This window comes from Peromyscus maniculatus, chromosome 12, assembly GCF_049852395.1.
Source record: "Peromyscus maniculatus bairdii isolate BWxNUB_F1_BW_parent chromosome 12, HU_Pman_BW_mat_3.1, whole genome shotgun sequence".
Classification (NCBI taxonomy): Eukaryota; Metazoa; Chordata; class Mammalia; order Rodentia; family Cricetidae; genus Peromyscus; species Peromyscus maniculatus.
Window position 1 is genome coordinate 53,449,359 of NC_134863.1, and position 18,910 is coordinate 53,468,268.

Genomic DNA, 18,910 nt, shown 5'->3' on the forward strand with positions numbered 1-18,910 from the left:
AGTAGCTAGTGGTTATTCATGAAATTGTTGTAAGTGGTTAATGAATGACTTGTGACTACCAAGAACAAAGTGTCTGGCTGTTCAGTGATAACATCTCAGTGCTACATGCATGTCATCCCTGGGAAACTGAGGCAGGAGGATTGACAATTTTAAAACAAAGTAGTTTACAGACAAAACAGTTTTCCTATAATAATAATAATGATTAAATGCTCACAGAACAAATGAACATTTTTTTCCTTTTCTTTTCTGCCAATGAATTTACTTACCTTATCTGTTACTATTTATTCTCTGCAACACTCAACATGATGAGATGCCATTTCTCCTTCAAGGCAAAAATCACTTCTAATTTGTTTTGTGTTCTTTTCCTAATTACTTCTGCCTGTTTGGGCCTCTTAGTTTAATTTGCTTCTCTTTGAATTAAAAACACTTCATTTTCGTGTAAAACATTTTCTTTAAGTGGACTATAGTGGCAAGAAGTTTACTTTACCTCAAGTATTAGGTATGCCTTAGCATGTAGCTTGCAATTTAGTTATTTGCTTTTCAATTTTATTTGATCCATCTATGCTATTCTGGCTTCCTTTATGTCAGCCACATTCTTTATTTTGGACAGGAACCATCCTGAAATATCTATCATAGTTTCGGCATAATCCCATCACTGCCTCCCAGGACAAACACAGATATGAGTATTTGTCAATTTGAGTAATATTTATCCCTACCTATTGTGAATCAAGGCAAGAATTTAGAATCTCTGTTCAGATAATTAAGGAGCAATGATAATTTCACAGGATTAGTATTGACTTACATTAGAATTAGAGTATGATTTTCCACTTGTAAAAACATGTAGCTTCAAATTGACTGGTAGAAATATGGGCTGAAGGGAAGAAGACATGAGAGACTTATACCTGATATCATGGCTTAAACTTGGGTTCCACCTCTGCCAGATATGTGGACCAGGGCATGGTGATATTTTAATTGTACTGAAGTGTGATTTTATTTGTATGTTAATAAATAAAGTTGCCTGGGGGTCAGAGCTAATAGCAAGCCATAGCAGACGCTGGGTGGTGGTGGTGCACGCCTCTAATCCCAGCTTTTGGGAGGCAGAGCTAAGTGGATCTCTGTGTGTTCAAGGATACAGCCACCATGGAGACACACACCTTTAATCTCAATACCAACCATAGAAGACTTGGAGGTCTGTACAGACAGGCAGTAATGAGGAGGTCATGTGGTTGGGTTTACAACCAATGAGAAAGCAGAATAGAAAGTCTATAAAAAAGACAAACAGACAGGAAGTGGCAGTGAAGGGTAAGGTTTTTAGCTCTTGGCTATTGCTCTGACCTCTTGGGCTTTCATCTTTGCATTGGCTCTGTGTTTCTTATTTAATAAGAAGGTTACACCTATACCAGGGTGAGAGCATAAGAATTTTATATACTTATGTAAAGAGTGTATGTGCATATGTGAAATAGATGCATAATCAAGAGAACTAGTATGAATATATTTACTATCTATGAAAATTAGAATTACTGATGACTTTTCCAAGTTTTCTGATAATAAGATTGGGAAAAGTAATGAGTTTTGTTACAATAACAAAGAGGACAAAGAAACCAAAAGCACATTCTTAATGACATAGATAATGCTTCATTACTTTGCTGTTTAAATGAGCACATATTTCATGTTTAAATAAGACATCAAAGACCACTTCTGTATTCCAATCTGTAAAAATATTTTCATTATGTTTATTATAAAAATATAAATGTTCCCACTAGAAATCATTTTACATTAGTAAGAGGCCATCTACATTGTGCAACATAAACTAAATGAAAAATGTTTTGAAAATGCAAGTTTAAAGTAAACACATACTGCCAATCATATATCATATTTATACATGGCTTGGTAGATACTTAGTACAGCATAGACTGGATGTGTTGCCAGAAATAAATAAAATCTATAAATCAAATTTAAGATACAAATCAGATAATATGGTACATGACTTTGCGAGGGAGTGGTAGCCTCATTGTTATGGGAAGGCAATGTAGTTCCTGTACAAAGAGATGGCCATAAGTGTTCTAGTACCTCTACTCCCCAGTCCAGAATCGTACATTGTTATGTTTACATATGTACAGGGAAGGGATTATGCAACGTAAATTCATAAGTGGTCAGATAGAGAAAAATAAATGATGAATGAAGAGCAATGTATTGTGTAAACCACCTCTACTTTCAAATGTAAAGAAGAAACTCAGTCCAAATAAATGCAATTGATTCAACAATTTTCATCATCTACTTATTTTGAAATTCATTGTTGTTGAATGTGTACAGAATATTGCCAAAGAAAGTGAACACTAGTATGAGCAACTTGGTATAGAAGCAAGATTTAAGTTTTGACCTATATTCCAAAATGTAAATTACTTGATTAGAGATTTTTCTAGTTGCGTTCAGGGGATATAAGCAAAATTTATGATTAATTTCATCAGCCTGTTTCCAAAATGGTCATGCTCTTATAAGTCCAATAGAAATTCTAGTAGCATTATTTGATTATAAGGAACATTGCCAAAATTTGGGAAACATTTTCACATCTGAAAGTATACACCTAACCCCTACTATACTGAACCTACAAAGATCAGCATTTGGCAATTTTCTTCTATGATTAGAAGCTGTATTTCTTTAGTGTCCCATTTTGCATATAGACATACTTGTTGCAGGATTGTTTTAACTGTCTTCTTCTTGTGACATGTGCATTTCTTGAACCTATGGAATGGTGATATCAGCATGAGAAACCAGCATCTAAAATATTGCTTCAGCATGTATGGTTAGCAGGATGCCTACCAAGCACATCCTTCTTAATATTAATGAACATGCTCACAATTGGCCTTTAGAGAACAGCAAGTCTACAATCCTCACAATGAGACACATCTCCATTACCTGCATATGCGCATTCATTTGCTAGATGAGTTGCTATTTCAAAAATGCTATGTTTAATAATATGTGTAGAAATTCAAGGCTTCTAGTCATGCACCCAACTCACAATAGGTACATTGAAATGGAAGACCCAAAGATAGTTATACCTGATACTGATGATGAAAATGTGTGAATAATTGACTTACATCCCAGTGATGCACATGAGTAGCTTAATTATCATCATTCTCTATAAAGAGTTCTGCATGTTTGAGCAATGATACTAAGAGACTTTTCAAAGTCAGTGACTTATTTTTTGGCTTCATGCATTTACCTATAGGCTGCTGTCAATTCATGTAACCATCTAACTTCATTTTGATCTTTCCAGTGTTGCAAATCTAAGGAGCTCTAACAAGCTTCCTTCATGAATGGAAGGAATTGATGTTTTCTAAGCACCAGAGCAGGAAAGGTATGACATCTGGTTAAAAATCTATTACATACAAGCCAATATATTACACTAAATAAGGAGGATACAGTTACTGATAAATGGAGAGACAAAAATGAATGGAATAATTCAAGCTGTGAGTGATTTGGTTACTGTATGAGCACTGAAGGAGTTTCATTTCGTTGGTACACATAAATGAATTGTTCAACAGTTCTAGAAAGGAACACATCATTCTCTGGGTCTAGTTAAACATGTTTCTTACTGCTGACAATTTGAGATAGCATTTGGCACTTGGCTGTAACAAAACCCAAATTAAATCATCAAGGCATAAATATAAAACAATAAAAACCATCCAAAAGAAAATAAATATGCACTTTCCCCCTCAAATTAAGACATGTTTTTACATGGTATGCTTAAGGAAGGTAACAATTAAACATGTGTAGCATTTAAAACAACTACAAACTTCATCTCTATGTTTTAAACAGATAAAAGAGAATACTAAAGTGATAAGGTAGTCAATATGGCCAGATAGTTTGAGGTATAAATGCCTCTATTTTGTTTGCTTTTAAAGAAACAAAATACCTGTTACAGATTTCTTCTGTGTATAAAAATATCACAAGTCTTTTCTTCTGTGGCCATTTATAACAAAGCCGTCAGGTCCATTTTGCTAGTTAACTTGGTTCACTTTTAAGATAGTTTATGATCAATGGCTCTACACTAGTTCTTCCATTTTGAGCTGAAGAATCTTAATTAACCCCATCAATTAACATTAAAAAAGCAATTACAAAACAAAATGCACCCACCCACCCATCTGTAAAATGATAGGGGAAAATAAGGAGATTTTCAATTCCATTTTAAGGCATTTGGACTTATAACTGAGTGTCTTATTCGACTTGGCGCTTTCACCAGTGTCTCCAACTTTTCCATCTGTCTCAAGATGATGCTGCATCTTCCCCATCTCTTACATCCTTCTGGTACTTTACACTGGAACTGGACCATTCTTAGATTGTGTTTCTAGGGCTTTAATGCTACTGATGATCTTCTTCTGGGGCCCAACCACAGTAACACCAACCTTTTTCATGTCACTGTAAAACAGCAAAAAAATAACTGATGAGAATTATGGAGTTCTGAAGAGTTTAGAAAGGAGACTTTTTTTTTCTTTAGTTTCAAATGGACACAATTATAAATCCCCATGCTTGGACCCTGGTTTTCTAATTTTTTTAAACATTGATATGTTATTATATTTGGCCATTCTATCCTTGTCTTAAGTAGGAATATAGATGTTGTAGTAGATTAAGTATGCTTCTCAAATCTTTTGTCACTCACAACTTCACAATATGTCTTTGTGTAGAATGAGCACTTTTTGGAGATATAATTCAGGCAGGGATTAAGGAAATAGAGTATTAGGTAATGGTGGACACTAAATACAGTGTGTGTATCTTGTTTGTTTGTTTGTTTGTTTTGTTTTTTTGAGACAGGGTTTGTCTGTGTAGCTTTGTGCCTTTCCTGGAACTCACTTGGTAGCCCAGGCTGGCCTCAAACTCACAGAGATCCACCTGTCTCTGCCTCCTGAGTGCTGGGATTAAAGGCATGCACCACCATCGCCCGGCTCAGTGTGTGTGTCTTTATAAGAGACAGGAAAGCAATCAGAGTGACATGGAGAAGAAGAAAATAAGCCAATGGAGGCAGGGATTGAGTTACGCTGTCACTCATAAATCTCATGATTCACCAGCACTAGAAGAAGCAAGACTGTATTTAACAGAGATTCCTGAGAGAGTTTACCATTGCCCCAATGTCAGACTCTTTCCTCCAAAATTATAGAGAATACACTTGTTACTGAAGCTGACAACTTTATGGAAATATGTGATGGCAGAACAGTAAACTTTTATTTATTATCCCAACTGATAGTAGATAATCACACATTCATTTTGAAATCTTTTTTTTTTTTCTATTTTCTTGAATCAGGACCACTTCAGGGGCTGTTTTGACTGCTCGTAGCTAAAATCCAAGTCAATATTGTATTATTTCTTGTACTCAAGTCTTATGACATAGAAAGCTTCTACTTTGTTTCTCTTGAAACACCCTTTCTGGGATGCTAACTTATAAGCTTGACTATGCTGAGTCCGTGTGTGAGCATGTTGGTCTAGTGTAACTCTAACTTATACCAAGGCAGACATTGATGTGAAAACACTGCTGGCCCCTAGATGGGAGCTCTTCCTTTATCAACTGAATGTTTCAGTCAAGACCAGACCTAGAGCACCAAGATCTGATCTTCATTGGTTCCTCCCAAATTCCTCACCAACAACACTGTAATTGAAATTGCTGTTTCCTAGCCTTTATGTTTGTCTGGTCATAGATAAATGGACAAAGGTATATATTTATTAAACCTAAAGTAGTTTAAGCTCAGAATTATCATTAAAATAAACATTGCAAGAAAAATAATTTCATCTTAAATTAAAATAGGTAAATTAGTGTATTTTATTAATTACTCTTTGTTTACTTCTCTGATATGGGCATGTTTCAGGTCCTCCCTCAAGTATTCTCTTCTATTGAGAACTTCCTGATTTTTTTCAAGTAATACAACTTCCCTGAACTTTCTATTTCCTTTTCTTTCTTCATTTCCTTCCCCATTTTTATTAGTATCAATTATACCACTTTTCTGATTTATTTTGTTGTTATCTATTTTGTCTCACAAGCAGATGAATTCTATGTGAACAGAATTTCTACTTTAATTTGACCTTTGCAAAATGACAGCACCCTCAACAATGGGTTCCATTTGGTAGATGCTTTATATTTACTACAGAAAGAAACATATATATGTCTTTAACCCCAGCACTTAGGAGGAAGAGGCAAGTGTATTTCTGTGAGTTTAAGCTAGCTGATCTATATAGTGAGTTTCAGGACATCCAGGGCGACACAGAGAGAGCCTGTCTTGAAGGAGGAGGAGGAGAAAGGAGAAAAAGAGGAGGAACTACTGACAGTCCACAAAATAGCTTGAGCATTCCTTATTATTTCTCTATAAATGCCATCCTGAAACATGTTCCTAAAGAAATCTATATAAACATGCCTTAGAGTCCTAAGTCAGTGATGTAAGTGAATAGTACACCTATATGTGTTTAGCTGTACTGCAGAAGATTACATGTGATTTTGGAGAACATCGATAAATTATTCCTTTCAGTTATTCCATGTCTGGTTTTTATTTTAAATGGATCCTCTACTTTTGTAGCTTCTTTGTCTTCTTGTCTAACACCCTGCCATATCCAGAGTCTGACTACCAGCTGCTGCAGTCTCAACAGCATGCTCTGTGTCACATGCCATTTGGATTATCCTATCCAGAAGAAAAATAGAAAACTTCAAGACTGTAGAGTACCTCCAAGTCAGGACCAGGCAAAGGGATGGGTGGTGGTGGATAGCACTTAGGGAAATCCATCAAACGATGCATAATAATGACTTGAAGCAATTACTGATTGGTGTTCATTACCCAAGTTGAATCCTCTCCTGTCTCTACCATTTCCATCACCTTGTTCATCTCTGTGCTCTCTTTTCTCGATAGACCCTCTCTAAATCTACTTCACATTGCAAAATAATATATTAATAATGTTAATTATCATTAAAAGCATTTTCTTGGCTTCATGTGGAAATATGGGGACTCAAGTAGGTGTCATTTCAATGAAATTCCTAAGTTTATTGAAATTTATCTGGGAGGGAAACTCTGCTGACCTTTTCACAGGGCTTGGTCTATTGAGCAAGGAAACAGAAAGACATTCAATATCTACCCAGGTGTATCCCTATTCCAAGAGAATTTCTAGGGTTATTTGGTCAAGTGGATCATTACTGAATTGAGCCTGGATGTCACAAAGAAAATAGCAGTTGAAGCAATTAAATTCAAAAGATAAGAACATAAGGGCAAAAGGAAACTCAAAGTGTCAAGGTAAGGGTCATACAGCTTTGAAGTGAAATGTTGCCTGACTATGTTTATCCTTGTCATAGGGAATCAAAGAGAGTGCACCTGGGTGTGTAGGCATGTGTGTGTGTGTGTGTGTGTGTGTGTGTGTGTGTGTGTGTGTGTGTGTGTTTGACAGGGCTTTGCTTTTTTGTGAATGTTGGCATTGGAACTCAGGTCTTAGGTTTGTGCTTGAGTCACATTACTTAATGAACAGAGCCCATTCCTCAGCCAAGTAAGGATTTTTTTTTCTCATTTTTTACTTCTTTTTATTTTAATCCTGTAATTTTGTAATAATATAGCCGTAACCATGCATAACATACAGGATATAGAAACATTATTAAGGTGATAAATACTGATCCTACATTGATCTTAAACTGAGGACAAAAGAGAGAGAGAAAAAGACATCTGTGAGGATTGAATGGGGATGCCCCAACAGCCTCATTTGAATCCTTGGATTCCATTTAGTGGGACAGTTTGAAAAAGATAGGAGGTATGGCTTTGTTGAGGAGGTGTGTCAGAGGGGGTAAGCTGTGAAAATTTAAAAGCCCAGGCCATTCCCAGTTAGCTCTCTCTCTCTCTCTCTCTCTCTCTCTCTCTCTCTCTCTCTCTCTCTCTCTCTCTCTCTCTCTTTCTCTCTCTCTTTCTCCCTCCCTCCCTCCCTCCCTCCCTCTCTCTCTCTCTCTCTTAATGTATGTATGTATGTATGTATGTATGTATGTATGTATGTATGTATGTGTGTTTGTCTCCAACTTGTGGATCAGATGTATGGTTCCAGCTACTGTAACATTATCATGCTTGCTGCCCTGATGGTCATAGACTAACCCTCTGAAACTGTAAGCAAGCCATCCAATTAAACGTTTTCTCTTATACGTTGTCTAGGTCATCTTTACAGCAATAGAACAGTAGCTAAGACACCCTCAGAATCTTAAGAACAAGCCTGAAGGAATGGAGACACTCAGAAGAGCAAAACTTGCTTCCTGAATACAAACTTACCAATTATACAAATGCAAATAATTATGGAAGGAAATTTTGTACCAGCCCAAATAGTTTATGGTTCACTACTGTAATGTTGACACAAATAAATCCCTAATTTTTAATTAAAAATGTTTTTGTTTCACCTGTTTTGAACAAATAGCTTTCTTATTCCATGCATATCTTCTAAAGGCTGACTGTATTTATATTACAAACTAGCAGTTAATCTTATGAAGAGTGTTCTGCCTTCTATATTTCTATGCAGTATTTCATTATTCATTATGGAGAATAAACATTTGCATAATTTTGCCTTTGAAAATCTGACAATTGGGTGGAAATATTTAACTGTGTGGTTATTCTTTGTCATGCTTCTAGGCTCTAAAGCAGGTGTCTTGTATATCATAACCCTAACTGTTTATGTTACTAAAATAAGAATGTATAAAAATGTTCAAAGGAAAAAAAAGTTTGAATGCACAAATATATCCTGTAACTGTGGCTGATCAAAACAACTCCCACGGAAACTCAGAGTACTGTTGATTGGATAAGAAATCCACTCAGTAAACATCACCTTCCACTTTAAACAGGACTGTCAGTGTATTTTAGATGCACTGAAGTAAGTTTACTTTCTGAGGACAAGTTGTCCTTCCCAATAACAATAAACACTTTCACAAGTTCTTCTGTGATCTTAAATGTTACTGATCTGAACACCATTGTACAAATTATTTGTTGTGTATTTATGCATGTATTAATTACACTATATACTCCTCTTTTGGAGATCTAACATGTGCCCCCTTACAGTGACAATGTTGAAATGACTGTCAGGGTAACATCCAAAGTCTTTATACATGCAATAACTTTTAAATACCCCAGTTGAAGAGGGTAAGACTTAAATGAACTTGAAATGACTAACAGCTACATTCAACAAAGTGAAGATCAAAGAGAGAAAGACTCTGACATGGTATTTTGGTCAATTTGGAGTATATCTGCCCTATACAAACATCTTTCTTTAAGACACTCGTACATTTTACAATTGGATGAAGGCCTCTGGAACTAAATGAATACCCTCTCACCCTACTTCTGGACAGAACTGATAAGTAATGGCAAGCATGTGGCTTTTGAGATTCTAATTTCCAAATATCCTTGTATGTCTACTAGTGACTTAGTTAAGAGAGGTGCTCCATGCTCAGGTATAAGATAGAAGGCTTGAAGAGCTTGTGTGTGTGTGTGTGTGTGTGTGTGTGTGTGTGTGTGTGTGTGTGTGTGTATGCACATGTGTGATCAGAAAAAAAACTGACATTCAGAAGATGAGAAAAGGATACATCATATCAGAAAGTAAGGTAAATTGAACCTCATTTACAAAGAGATAAAGAACTTGACCAGTTTTTTTGGTTTTTTGTTTGTTTGTTTTGTTGTTTTATTTTTTGCTTTCTGGTTTCCAATCACCATACGCTGAGGGTAAGAGAAAAATATGATCATTTTCACTGGGATAACTTGGTTCTTTCTTATCCTTTTACTTTTGGGGGGCAGGATTTCATGTAGACCAGACTTGTCTCAAACCCTTTACGTAGATAAGGATGATCTTGAACTTCTGCTCCTCTGTTTCATTTCCAATTGCTAGTATTACAGGTGTGCACCTCTACACCCAGGCTATATAGTTCTTGGGATTAAACCCAGGAACTCATTCATGTTAGGCAATCACTCTACGAACTGAGCTATATATATCCAGCCCTCACTCGATTCTCTAGGAAACCCTTTTCCTTTAGTAACAAAGCTTCTCAAATAAAAAGATTCTTCTCAGAGTGACCCTAAGAAACACAGTATGGCATAATTGGTTATTATTGATCTTTAACACAGAAAATGATGTTAAGAGTAACATCCCCCCACGAAGTACCAACTGTCATCCTCAACTACCATTCTTTTAAATTAAAAATGTCCAGTTTAAAACTTACTGTTAACTTCAGTTTTTGCATGCTTTTCTTCATGGAGTAAACGCTTAATAATACATGACAATAGAAGATATTTAGCAGTTGTGGAAACTGCTTTTAGATTTTGACATGTTTCTCTCTCTAGTAGATCATTCATTCATTCACTTCTCAGTTTCCCATGGCCACAGATATAAAACTTTCATTAAAAAAAATCACAGGAAGTCCCATCCACAGGAATACATGTTGTACCTGATAATGTTTTCTATTAGGAGGTTGGGGTAATTTATCTACCAGCACTTCCTGCTATCTAGGAAGACTCAATCCTGAAGATTTTTCATGAAAAGGGAGATACCTCAACATATGTCAATGCAGGTGTGGTACAAAGGACTCCAGGGTCCTGCTCTGCTGTGACGGTGGATATTATAACCCATCAGTCTTAAACAGACACAATCAGGTATTTATAATCCATTAATAAAGATATATATGATCTGGAGGAAATTCACCACCCTCAGTTTTCTCCCCAGTATGCCACTTACTCTGTGGAGATCTTAGCGATGGTGTCACAGGAGCTATACTCCACCCCTGTGAAGATTTCCTTGCAATGTGCTGTCCGGACGCCATTAAGCCAATCACCTGTTGTGTGGAAGGTCGTGATGTCAACATTACTTTGGTCCAGAAGAAGGTTTGATGGCCTGCAAGAAAAGAAAACATCCAAAAACAGAGAAATTAGAGTGATTGGAGTGGCCAAGTGTCAAAATCTGACACCATCAGCAGCAGGAACTTCCAGACTGCATGCGGTGTTCCTGTTTATTTGAGGAACTGATCTGCCATGAAGTCTTCATCTGTTCAAGCTGGCTCCTTGGAAGGAGATGGTAATCATCATCTCATCGAAGTGCTCCCTTTTCTGCCCTTCACAGCTTTTTAATCCACCACAAATTTGCCAGCAAAACATATAAACATACCACACATATCTTTTTGTCTTTGAACATTTTAATTCATTAACAAAATGGTATAATTTATATACAGTTGCAGCAGGAATGACACAGTAAATACTTTGCTATCTGCCTTTTAATGAACTCTGTTTCAATATCCAATCCTTCATAAATAAATGATTGTTGGTAGAGAGTGTATAGCTTTGGTGGGTAAAGAAGAATTTGAAATATAAGGTACATTTACAGTAAGACATGAAGTCATCACAGATTTTGATAATACTACCAATGCCATTTAAAAGTAAAAATTACAGAAAGTTTGGAAAATGGCAGGTGAATTATAATATATGAAATAATTCCTTATTAAACAACACCAAATGGATATTGCACACACACACACACACACACACACACACACACACACACGTATGTGTACATGTGTGTATTTATGTATATATGCGGAGACAGAGGTAGATTGTGACTTATATTGACAGCATTCATCAACCTTCATTAGAACACATTTAGGATTGGTTTACAGAGTTATGGTCCTATTCCCACATCCAGGAAGGTAAGCCAGATTTGTTGATGCAAAGGTCCAAAACTGAAACTTAGGGAATGGTGGACACTGTGTTTCTATTCCTGAAGAGTGAAAACAAGCAAGCTATGAGTAAACTCTCTTAGGGTGGGACTGCTTTTGTTTGATTGGTTTTTCATCCCTCTTAGCTCTTAGTGACATCTTTCTTTAACTGTCCTTTAACTCATAAGACTGGGAGAAAATATCGACACCTCTATTATTTTTTTTTCAGGAGGAAAACAAAGTCGATACAAGGGCCTTGTTTGTGGATTCCATTTTAAATTTATAGCACTTGCATTCTTCCAGGCCCTATGCTAAGCGCACTACACAGACATCAGGGTTAACCTTTGCAGCATCAGTTAGCACAGATGGTGTAGGCTTTGTAATCGATGCAGAAGCCAACACTAACAGAAATTAAGTCACAGTCTTGGTTTCCTCAGGCAAGGGAGACAGAACAGGGAGCTAGACACAACTTGTACTGGAACTGATACTCTCCACTGCTATGCGACACCATTTGGTCGAAAGTTGTTTAAATTGCTTTTCCTTTTTTTTTTTCTTACTGTATTTGTGATCGTAGGATGTGGCCTGTGATCCATACTTGGTGTGAAGGAGGAATCTAGTGTATAACACATACTATCTGTGTGGCCTGGAGAGTTTTCTGTTTTCCCCATCTGTAAAATGGGATTTATGTAATAGAAGCAGCATAGGTGTCCCATAGCTGGCAGGTAAATGTATAGGTTATATTTAGAGTAATGCTCCATCATAATTGCAGAGATTTGCTATTATTCTAACATAGGTTGCAAACTCATTGAATCTAGTTTACATATTTAAAACTTCAAGAAGAAAATGTTTCAATAAACTCCAAGTTTTATATAATGCATGGATTGGTGTGATATTGTTAATTGCTGCACGAGGGGCCATATGTTTAGTCATGTGTAATATTATGTATATGATAGTGCAATGGCCCTGTAAAGTGGCTATTATTAGAGGCCTCATTAGAGTAGTCAATAACTTTTACAAGCTCATTATGAGGTCACAGGCAATTCTTGTAAATGGATGTGCTGTTCTGCTTAATGTCATTATTGTTCTCAATATTAAACAGAATATATTGTTTACATTAAAACTTTATCTACAGTAGTATAATTTTTATAATTGTGAATATGCATCTTGTTTTTTTACCTCATCAGAATTATTGTTCAAAATATTTTACCTTCTGTGAAGTTGATATTGGATTTAATCTTTATTCCTCTCTTAAGACATTTTAGTGTATTTTAAAAATACCTAAGACCAAATGTGTAGTTCAGTTTAGAGCATATTCTTAGCTTCCTAGATTCAATCTGTGGCATGAAATACCCGTTATCATGAGTTTTAAAATGCTTTTATTTTTATCCTCTTAAAAACATGTGTCTACACTACATATATAATGTAAAATGTTAAAATTCAACATTTATAAATATGGGAACTCAACTTGGGGATCCAGAGGAGTCCAAGATATGTGAACAATAATTAGTATGCTTTCCTCCTTTATTTCTGAAGTAAATTGAGCTGAAGTAAATTTCTGAAATAAATTGAGTAAATTAATTATAGTCATATCTTATTAAGTAACCATAAGCATTCAGCTGTTCTGGAGCTGTATGCTGTCTCATGTATGAAAGCAATCACTGGTTATCACATAGGCCATGTGGGGAAATGTTCCTGTTGTAAATAAGAAAATGGCTCGGAGGAGAATTCATAAATGTGCCAACTCTGCGTCTCAAATGTGCTTTTAATTGGGAAGTTTCATCTACGAATGTTGATGGTCCCCATTATTCCTTAACATACAAAAGATATGTAATGTATAAAGTTGAGGAGTTTTAAATTTTATTTTATTTATTATCCCCCCGTGTGTGTGTGTGTGTGCGCGTGTGTGTGTGTGTGTGTGTGTGTGTGTGTGTGTGTGTGTGTGTGTGTGAGAGAGAGAGAGAGAGAGAGAGAGAGAGAGAGAGAAAACAGTGTGTTTAGATGCTTGTGCCACAGTGCACATGTGGATGTCAGAGGACAATGCCGTAGGATAGGTTGTCTTTGTCCACCATCATGTGGGTGATGGTGATTGAACTCAGTTAGGTCCTCAGTCCTGGCAGCAAGCCCCTTTACCCCCTGAGCCATCTTACCGGCGCAGAACTTGAGCTTTTAAGTAAGGAGAACTTCACAGCCTGCCCCAGAGCTAGATACCATGATTCAGCATCTGAGAAACCTATAAACTGATGTACTATCATATGGATACACTAAAATAATTTGATTGAGACTTTCAAATTTAAAACTGAGTGAAGGGACAGAGGGCAATGTTACATTTCAGTCTGCCTCTGCTCTTGTCAGTTACAGACCATAGAGCTAAACAATGAACTTTTCTGGGCAAATCACCCTTCCTGTATATAAAGTGCACAGAAACATTAAATCAAGTATGTGAAAGTTTTGTAAGAAAAGTCAAATGAGGCTGAAATACAAGACAATGAGATACAAAAGTACCTTGGATGTGAGAAATATCAAAGTGCCTAGGATGTGAACACACACAGACCAGTTTCCACGTCTCCAGTAGCTGTTGCATAGAACCCACGTCGTCCCTTAGTTGCATGAATAGTAATACTTTTTTATTTATGGGTTTGTGGGTACAAAGAATCAAACCCCAGGCCATTTATTCAGGATATTTATGAAGTGTGCCTAATAGCAAAGTGGGAAACATTTTCTTCTCAGCTCAGGATCAGCTCAGGATGGTTTGTATTTTTAAACTCAACACTTTGGACAGACTCAACAAGAAGTTGGAGAAAATTAGTATAAACAAATTGAAATAGAACAGGACGTGTGGATTAGGGATTAGAGTGACCCCAGCTGAGTTTTTCTGTTTATGACTCGGATCAAAGTGCAACCAAGACCAAAAAAAAAAAAAAAAAAAAAAAAAAAGGAACCTAATTTTAATGCCAGTGACCTCAGAATAACCAGTCCTGCAAAGTATCATTTTTCCACTTCCAGGATTTCTCTAGGGATTTCAAATAAAAATTGGTTCCTTTCCTCCTCAGAGAGGACATCTGGAGAGTTTATCAATGGATAGGAATTTGTCTCTCACTGTGAAGAGCCTGTGATGTCTCTTCATGCACACCAAGGGAATCCAGCTTTCTGAGCAGCTGCAGGCAGCGGGTTTTTTTTAGACCCAGCCCCAGACTTTGGGTCTGAAGGGGAAATTTATAGGCAGGGCGATGTGCACCGTGAGCTCACACTTTTACTAGACAAATTAGATAGGTTTCAATCCATGCAGCTGTAAACGATGTCCTACAGAGTTCCACCTGATCTTTTACAGCTTTTCATAAATCAGTGCCTACTGGCCACAGACCGCAGTCATTAAAAAGAAATCATGGAAATTACATGTTTGCTCAGGGGAAGCAAAAAATAACTCTCCTCCCCTGCTTGCTCCCTCCTTGTATTTGGGTTTGTGAATTATTCTTTTATGGGCTTTCATACCCTTGCATTAAAGAGGTACACATATTTTTCTTCCCATCAACTCCTATTTTAGCTGCCAGTGCTTACATACCAATTAGCACCAGGTAGAGGGGAACAAATGTCAGCTACCAAATGCCAAGTCCAAGAAAATTTCCTGATAATCAGCTTGTTTCAATAATGTCCCAGATTCATTAGGACTGAGGGGTTATTTTCAGACTTTTTCTTTACAAATTTCTCTATTTCCATGCGCCAAGATTATGAATGTTATATATTTCTTAAACCAAGGAGCAGATACCATGACATCTAAAAAAGATCACTAATATTAGAGATGCATGGTATAAATTATTTAAATTTTATTTTTTTATTGAGAATAGTCTCAGGAATGCTAAGTTATTTCTTAAAGCCAAAATATTAATGACATTTTCCCTTATCATTTTCAGTTCCTTTTGTAATTTGCTTTTAAGTTTCAATTTGATGCCTGTTCACTATATTTGAGAAGGAATGTTAGATTTTCAAATTATTTTAATTTGGATCAAGACTTCATCTCTTTATCTCTAAAATTAAAATTCGAGATACTATTAAATATGTAAACTTTCCACTGGTAATGAAAAATAGCCTTGAATAGATACTATGCATTCAAAATTATATGTAGAATAAATGTTTCCCAATGAAAAAATACTATGCAAATGAAACCTTAATAAGGCTATTGTATTACTTTAATTATCTTTATCTTTTAAGAGAAACAGACAGTTTTAGCTTCATGTCCACTTTAAGCACTCCCTATAGTAAAATTAGTTACTTTGATTTTAAGATTCTTTTTTTTTTTTTTTTTTTTTTTTGGTTTTTTCGAGACAGGGTTTCTCTGTGTAGCTTTGCGCCTTTCCTAGAGCTCACTTGGTAGCCCAGGCTGGCCTCGAACTCACAGAGATCCGCCTGGCTCTGCCTCCCGAGTGCTGGGATTAAAGGCGTGCGCCACCAACGCCCGGCGATTTTAAGATTCTTAATATGAAGATGAAATTGCCTAGGTATCTAGCATATTTGTTTCCTTGTAAAATGTTCTTCATAATATTTCTCAGAGAGCAAAATCACCCTGTCAGTTCAGAATTTGAGGTCAAAGTCATTTTGAAGAATAAAGTGGAATTGTTTTTTTGTTTTAGGTTTTATCCTTGAAGTACAAAGTATTTGTCAAAACATCAGCTCTCTGAAAAATATTGTTTTATGTACTCAGAAGTAAGAAGTGTTTTAAAATAGCATTTGTATGGCCATTAACAGGGAAATAATGAGCAGTGTTTGCTTTTGCTCTTCTTTGTGCTGTAAATTCATTAACATGAGCCTTCCATAGTGAGCAATGCAATGAAAGGCAATCTTTACAATGATTTCAATTAACTCTATATGACTTGGTCTTCAGGACCTCATTATACATATATTAATTAGAATATTTAAGTCTTTATGCCATTGGTTAATTTCATTTCACAACTTCAGCCTAATCATTTTAATGCCTTTTTAAAATTCCTATGTCAAGGATTTTGGTTCTTTGAATCAATTATAATACTAATGGAAATTAGCTTTGAGCACTATTAAGATGACTCAGCAAATAAGCCATGCCTGCAGAAGCTCTCAACCTGTGGGTAGCAATCCTTCTATTGTAAAGTGATTCTTTCATAAAGGTCACAATCAGATATTCTGCATTTTAGATATTTATATTACAACTCATAATAGTAGCATGGTTACAGTTATGAAGTAGCTACTTTCTTCTAAATTTTCTTTTAAATTTCTCAATTGCACCATTTTACATTTTCTCTCCTCTTCATCATCTAGGTATTAACAGACCTCCCATAATTTCAGATCTGTCACTCTAAAATGACCGGAGTTCTCAACCTTCAAATGATGGGATCCTCTTTCATTACTACTGCCTAACTATCATTGTAGTGCTGTCATGAATCATAATGGAAATATCTAATAAGCAGGATTTCCAACATATGATTCCAAAGGGGTCATGGCCCACTGGTTGAGAACCACTGCTCCAAAAGAACCAAAATAGTTCCCAGGAAAGAATCCAGCAATCTTCTACTGCTGAAGTCCAAGTCATTCTGCCCCCTCTGTTTTATGATTCTCACCGTTCCACTTACCACAATTTTTTGCCCACTGTTTATTAATTCTTTATATTACACTTAACATTTCTCTGAGTTATAGGGGATACTATTACCCAAAGCTCTACAGGAAGTTTTCTCTCTAGGTGGAAGTGACTGAACTGTGTTATGACCTTGGATAGCCACAGGATGCTTATCTCTCTTTTCTTTGTAGGGTTAAAAATCTCCTGGTATTGAGCGACTGCACAGTGCCTGCACAAGCAGCCTGGAATCTTCCCAGGTACCACCAAAAGTAGGTTATATTCAACAGAGGGTTTTGACCATTTCAGTGAGTGTCTTGGCACTTGTAGAATTTAACTTGGCTACTTGCAAGTTTTAACTGAGCTGTTTAGAGGCTTCACTATGATCTTTGAATCCTATAGCAATATGGAACTTGCAAATTGGAATTAGGGTAGCTCATTGTCAATATATTAGAACCACATATCCCCTCCATAAAGTCACATGGTAATCCATGGCACAAGTACTTTTTTAGAAATTGAACAGTGCTGAGAATAATGAAAAAGGATATATTGGTGATGAATATCACCAATTTGAGATTTCACTTCTTAAACATACAACCATGTCTGTGATTTCATGTTCATATAAAGAATACTCCAAACACAGCTCAGCTTTCACCTTCCCCTCCACACTGTCATGAACTTTCAGCTTCCTGTGGCACTCAGTTTTATAGTGTAGAGAATGTTTCATGCGTCTGTTCACCCATCTGTCTTCTTCTTTTCTCTCTGTCTCTGTCCAGGAGTGTACAGGAGTCAGACCCCTTCAAATGTAAGACCCACAAGTATGTGCTAATAAGTTCCACCACTCGGTACATCTCATTTGCTACCATGTCCTATAGTATTTGCATTGGTAGAACTGTTTCCTCTACTGTATCCCAGCTTCAGCCTTTTCAGACATTCCAATTGTTTCCTCCTTCCTTCCTTTTTCTTTGTCCACTTCTCTGAGGTAGGGCTGCCACCAAACTATTGTCTCCCTTTTGCACATGCATGAAAGCTCACCTTCCTCTAGATGATATTCAATCTTTATTATTATACAAAAATAATATCTTAGGCTCCTACTCATAATCCTTATAATCTCTTTTTAAATCCTGTCTTATAGCCTCAAGATAATTCTATAGGTAGAAGATGCAACTGTTTATGCCATGCAATTTAGACACATCTATTATGTTTCTTTTGCAGTTTTCTTTTCTCTTCTGAGTTTCCTAGCCTGTAAAGGTTAATACTTTCAGTTGTTTACAGAAATTTAGTATAAAGTACAAAAGTAATTTATTATGTCCAATTTCCAGGGTATTATAAAATTAAACTCACATCCCTTAATGGCTCCTGAATGATTTGTAATTTTCTTTCATATTCTGTGAGGTATTATATAATTTTTGAGTATTCTTTTTCCCCCATACTCAAATGTAAGCTGGGAGGGGCAGTTGCATCTTCTACCTAGATAATGATCATGAGGTTTATAATAATGTTACATGAAGGATGCTTTTTAACTGAGATTGTGTAGTCTCATACTGCTGTGCTGTCAGCACATTAAGCTCATATATGTCTTTTCCCATTTACTCTACTTTGAAGGAAATAAATCAATTGCTTGAAAAAGGAGTATAATATAAAATTTA

The 18,910-nt window shown here is 36.2% G+C and overlaps 1 protein-coding gene across 1 annotated transcript in view; it reads right to left on the reverse strand.

Moving 5' to 3' along the window:
• Positions 1-1,617: 1,617 nt before the first annotated feature.
• The window catches only part of Epha3 (EPH receptor A3), a 317,591-nt gene continuing 300,298 nt past the window's right edge, over positions 1,618-18,910 (reverse strand). The window contains exons 16-17 of the mRNA XM_006981616.4: positions 10,714-10,869; positions 1,618-4,419 (exon numbers count right to left, since the gene is read on the reverse strand). Of these exons, the coding sequence (XP_006981678.1) occupies positions 4,314-4,419; positions 10,714-10,869 (262 nt within the window). The 3' untranslated portion in view covers positions 1,618-4,313. The remainder of the gene's footprint in view (positions 4,420-10,713; positions 10,870-18,910) is intronic.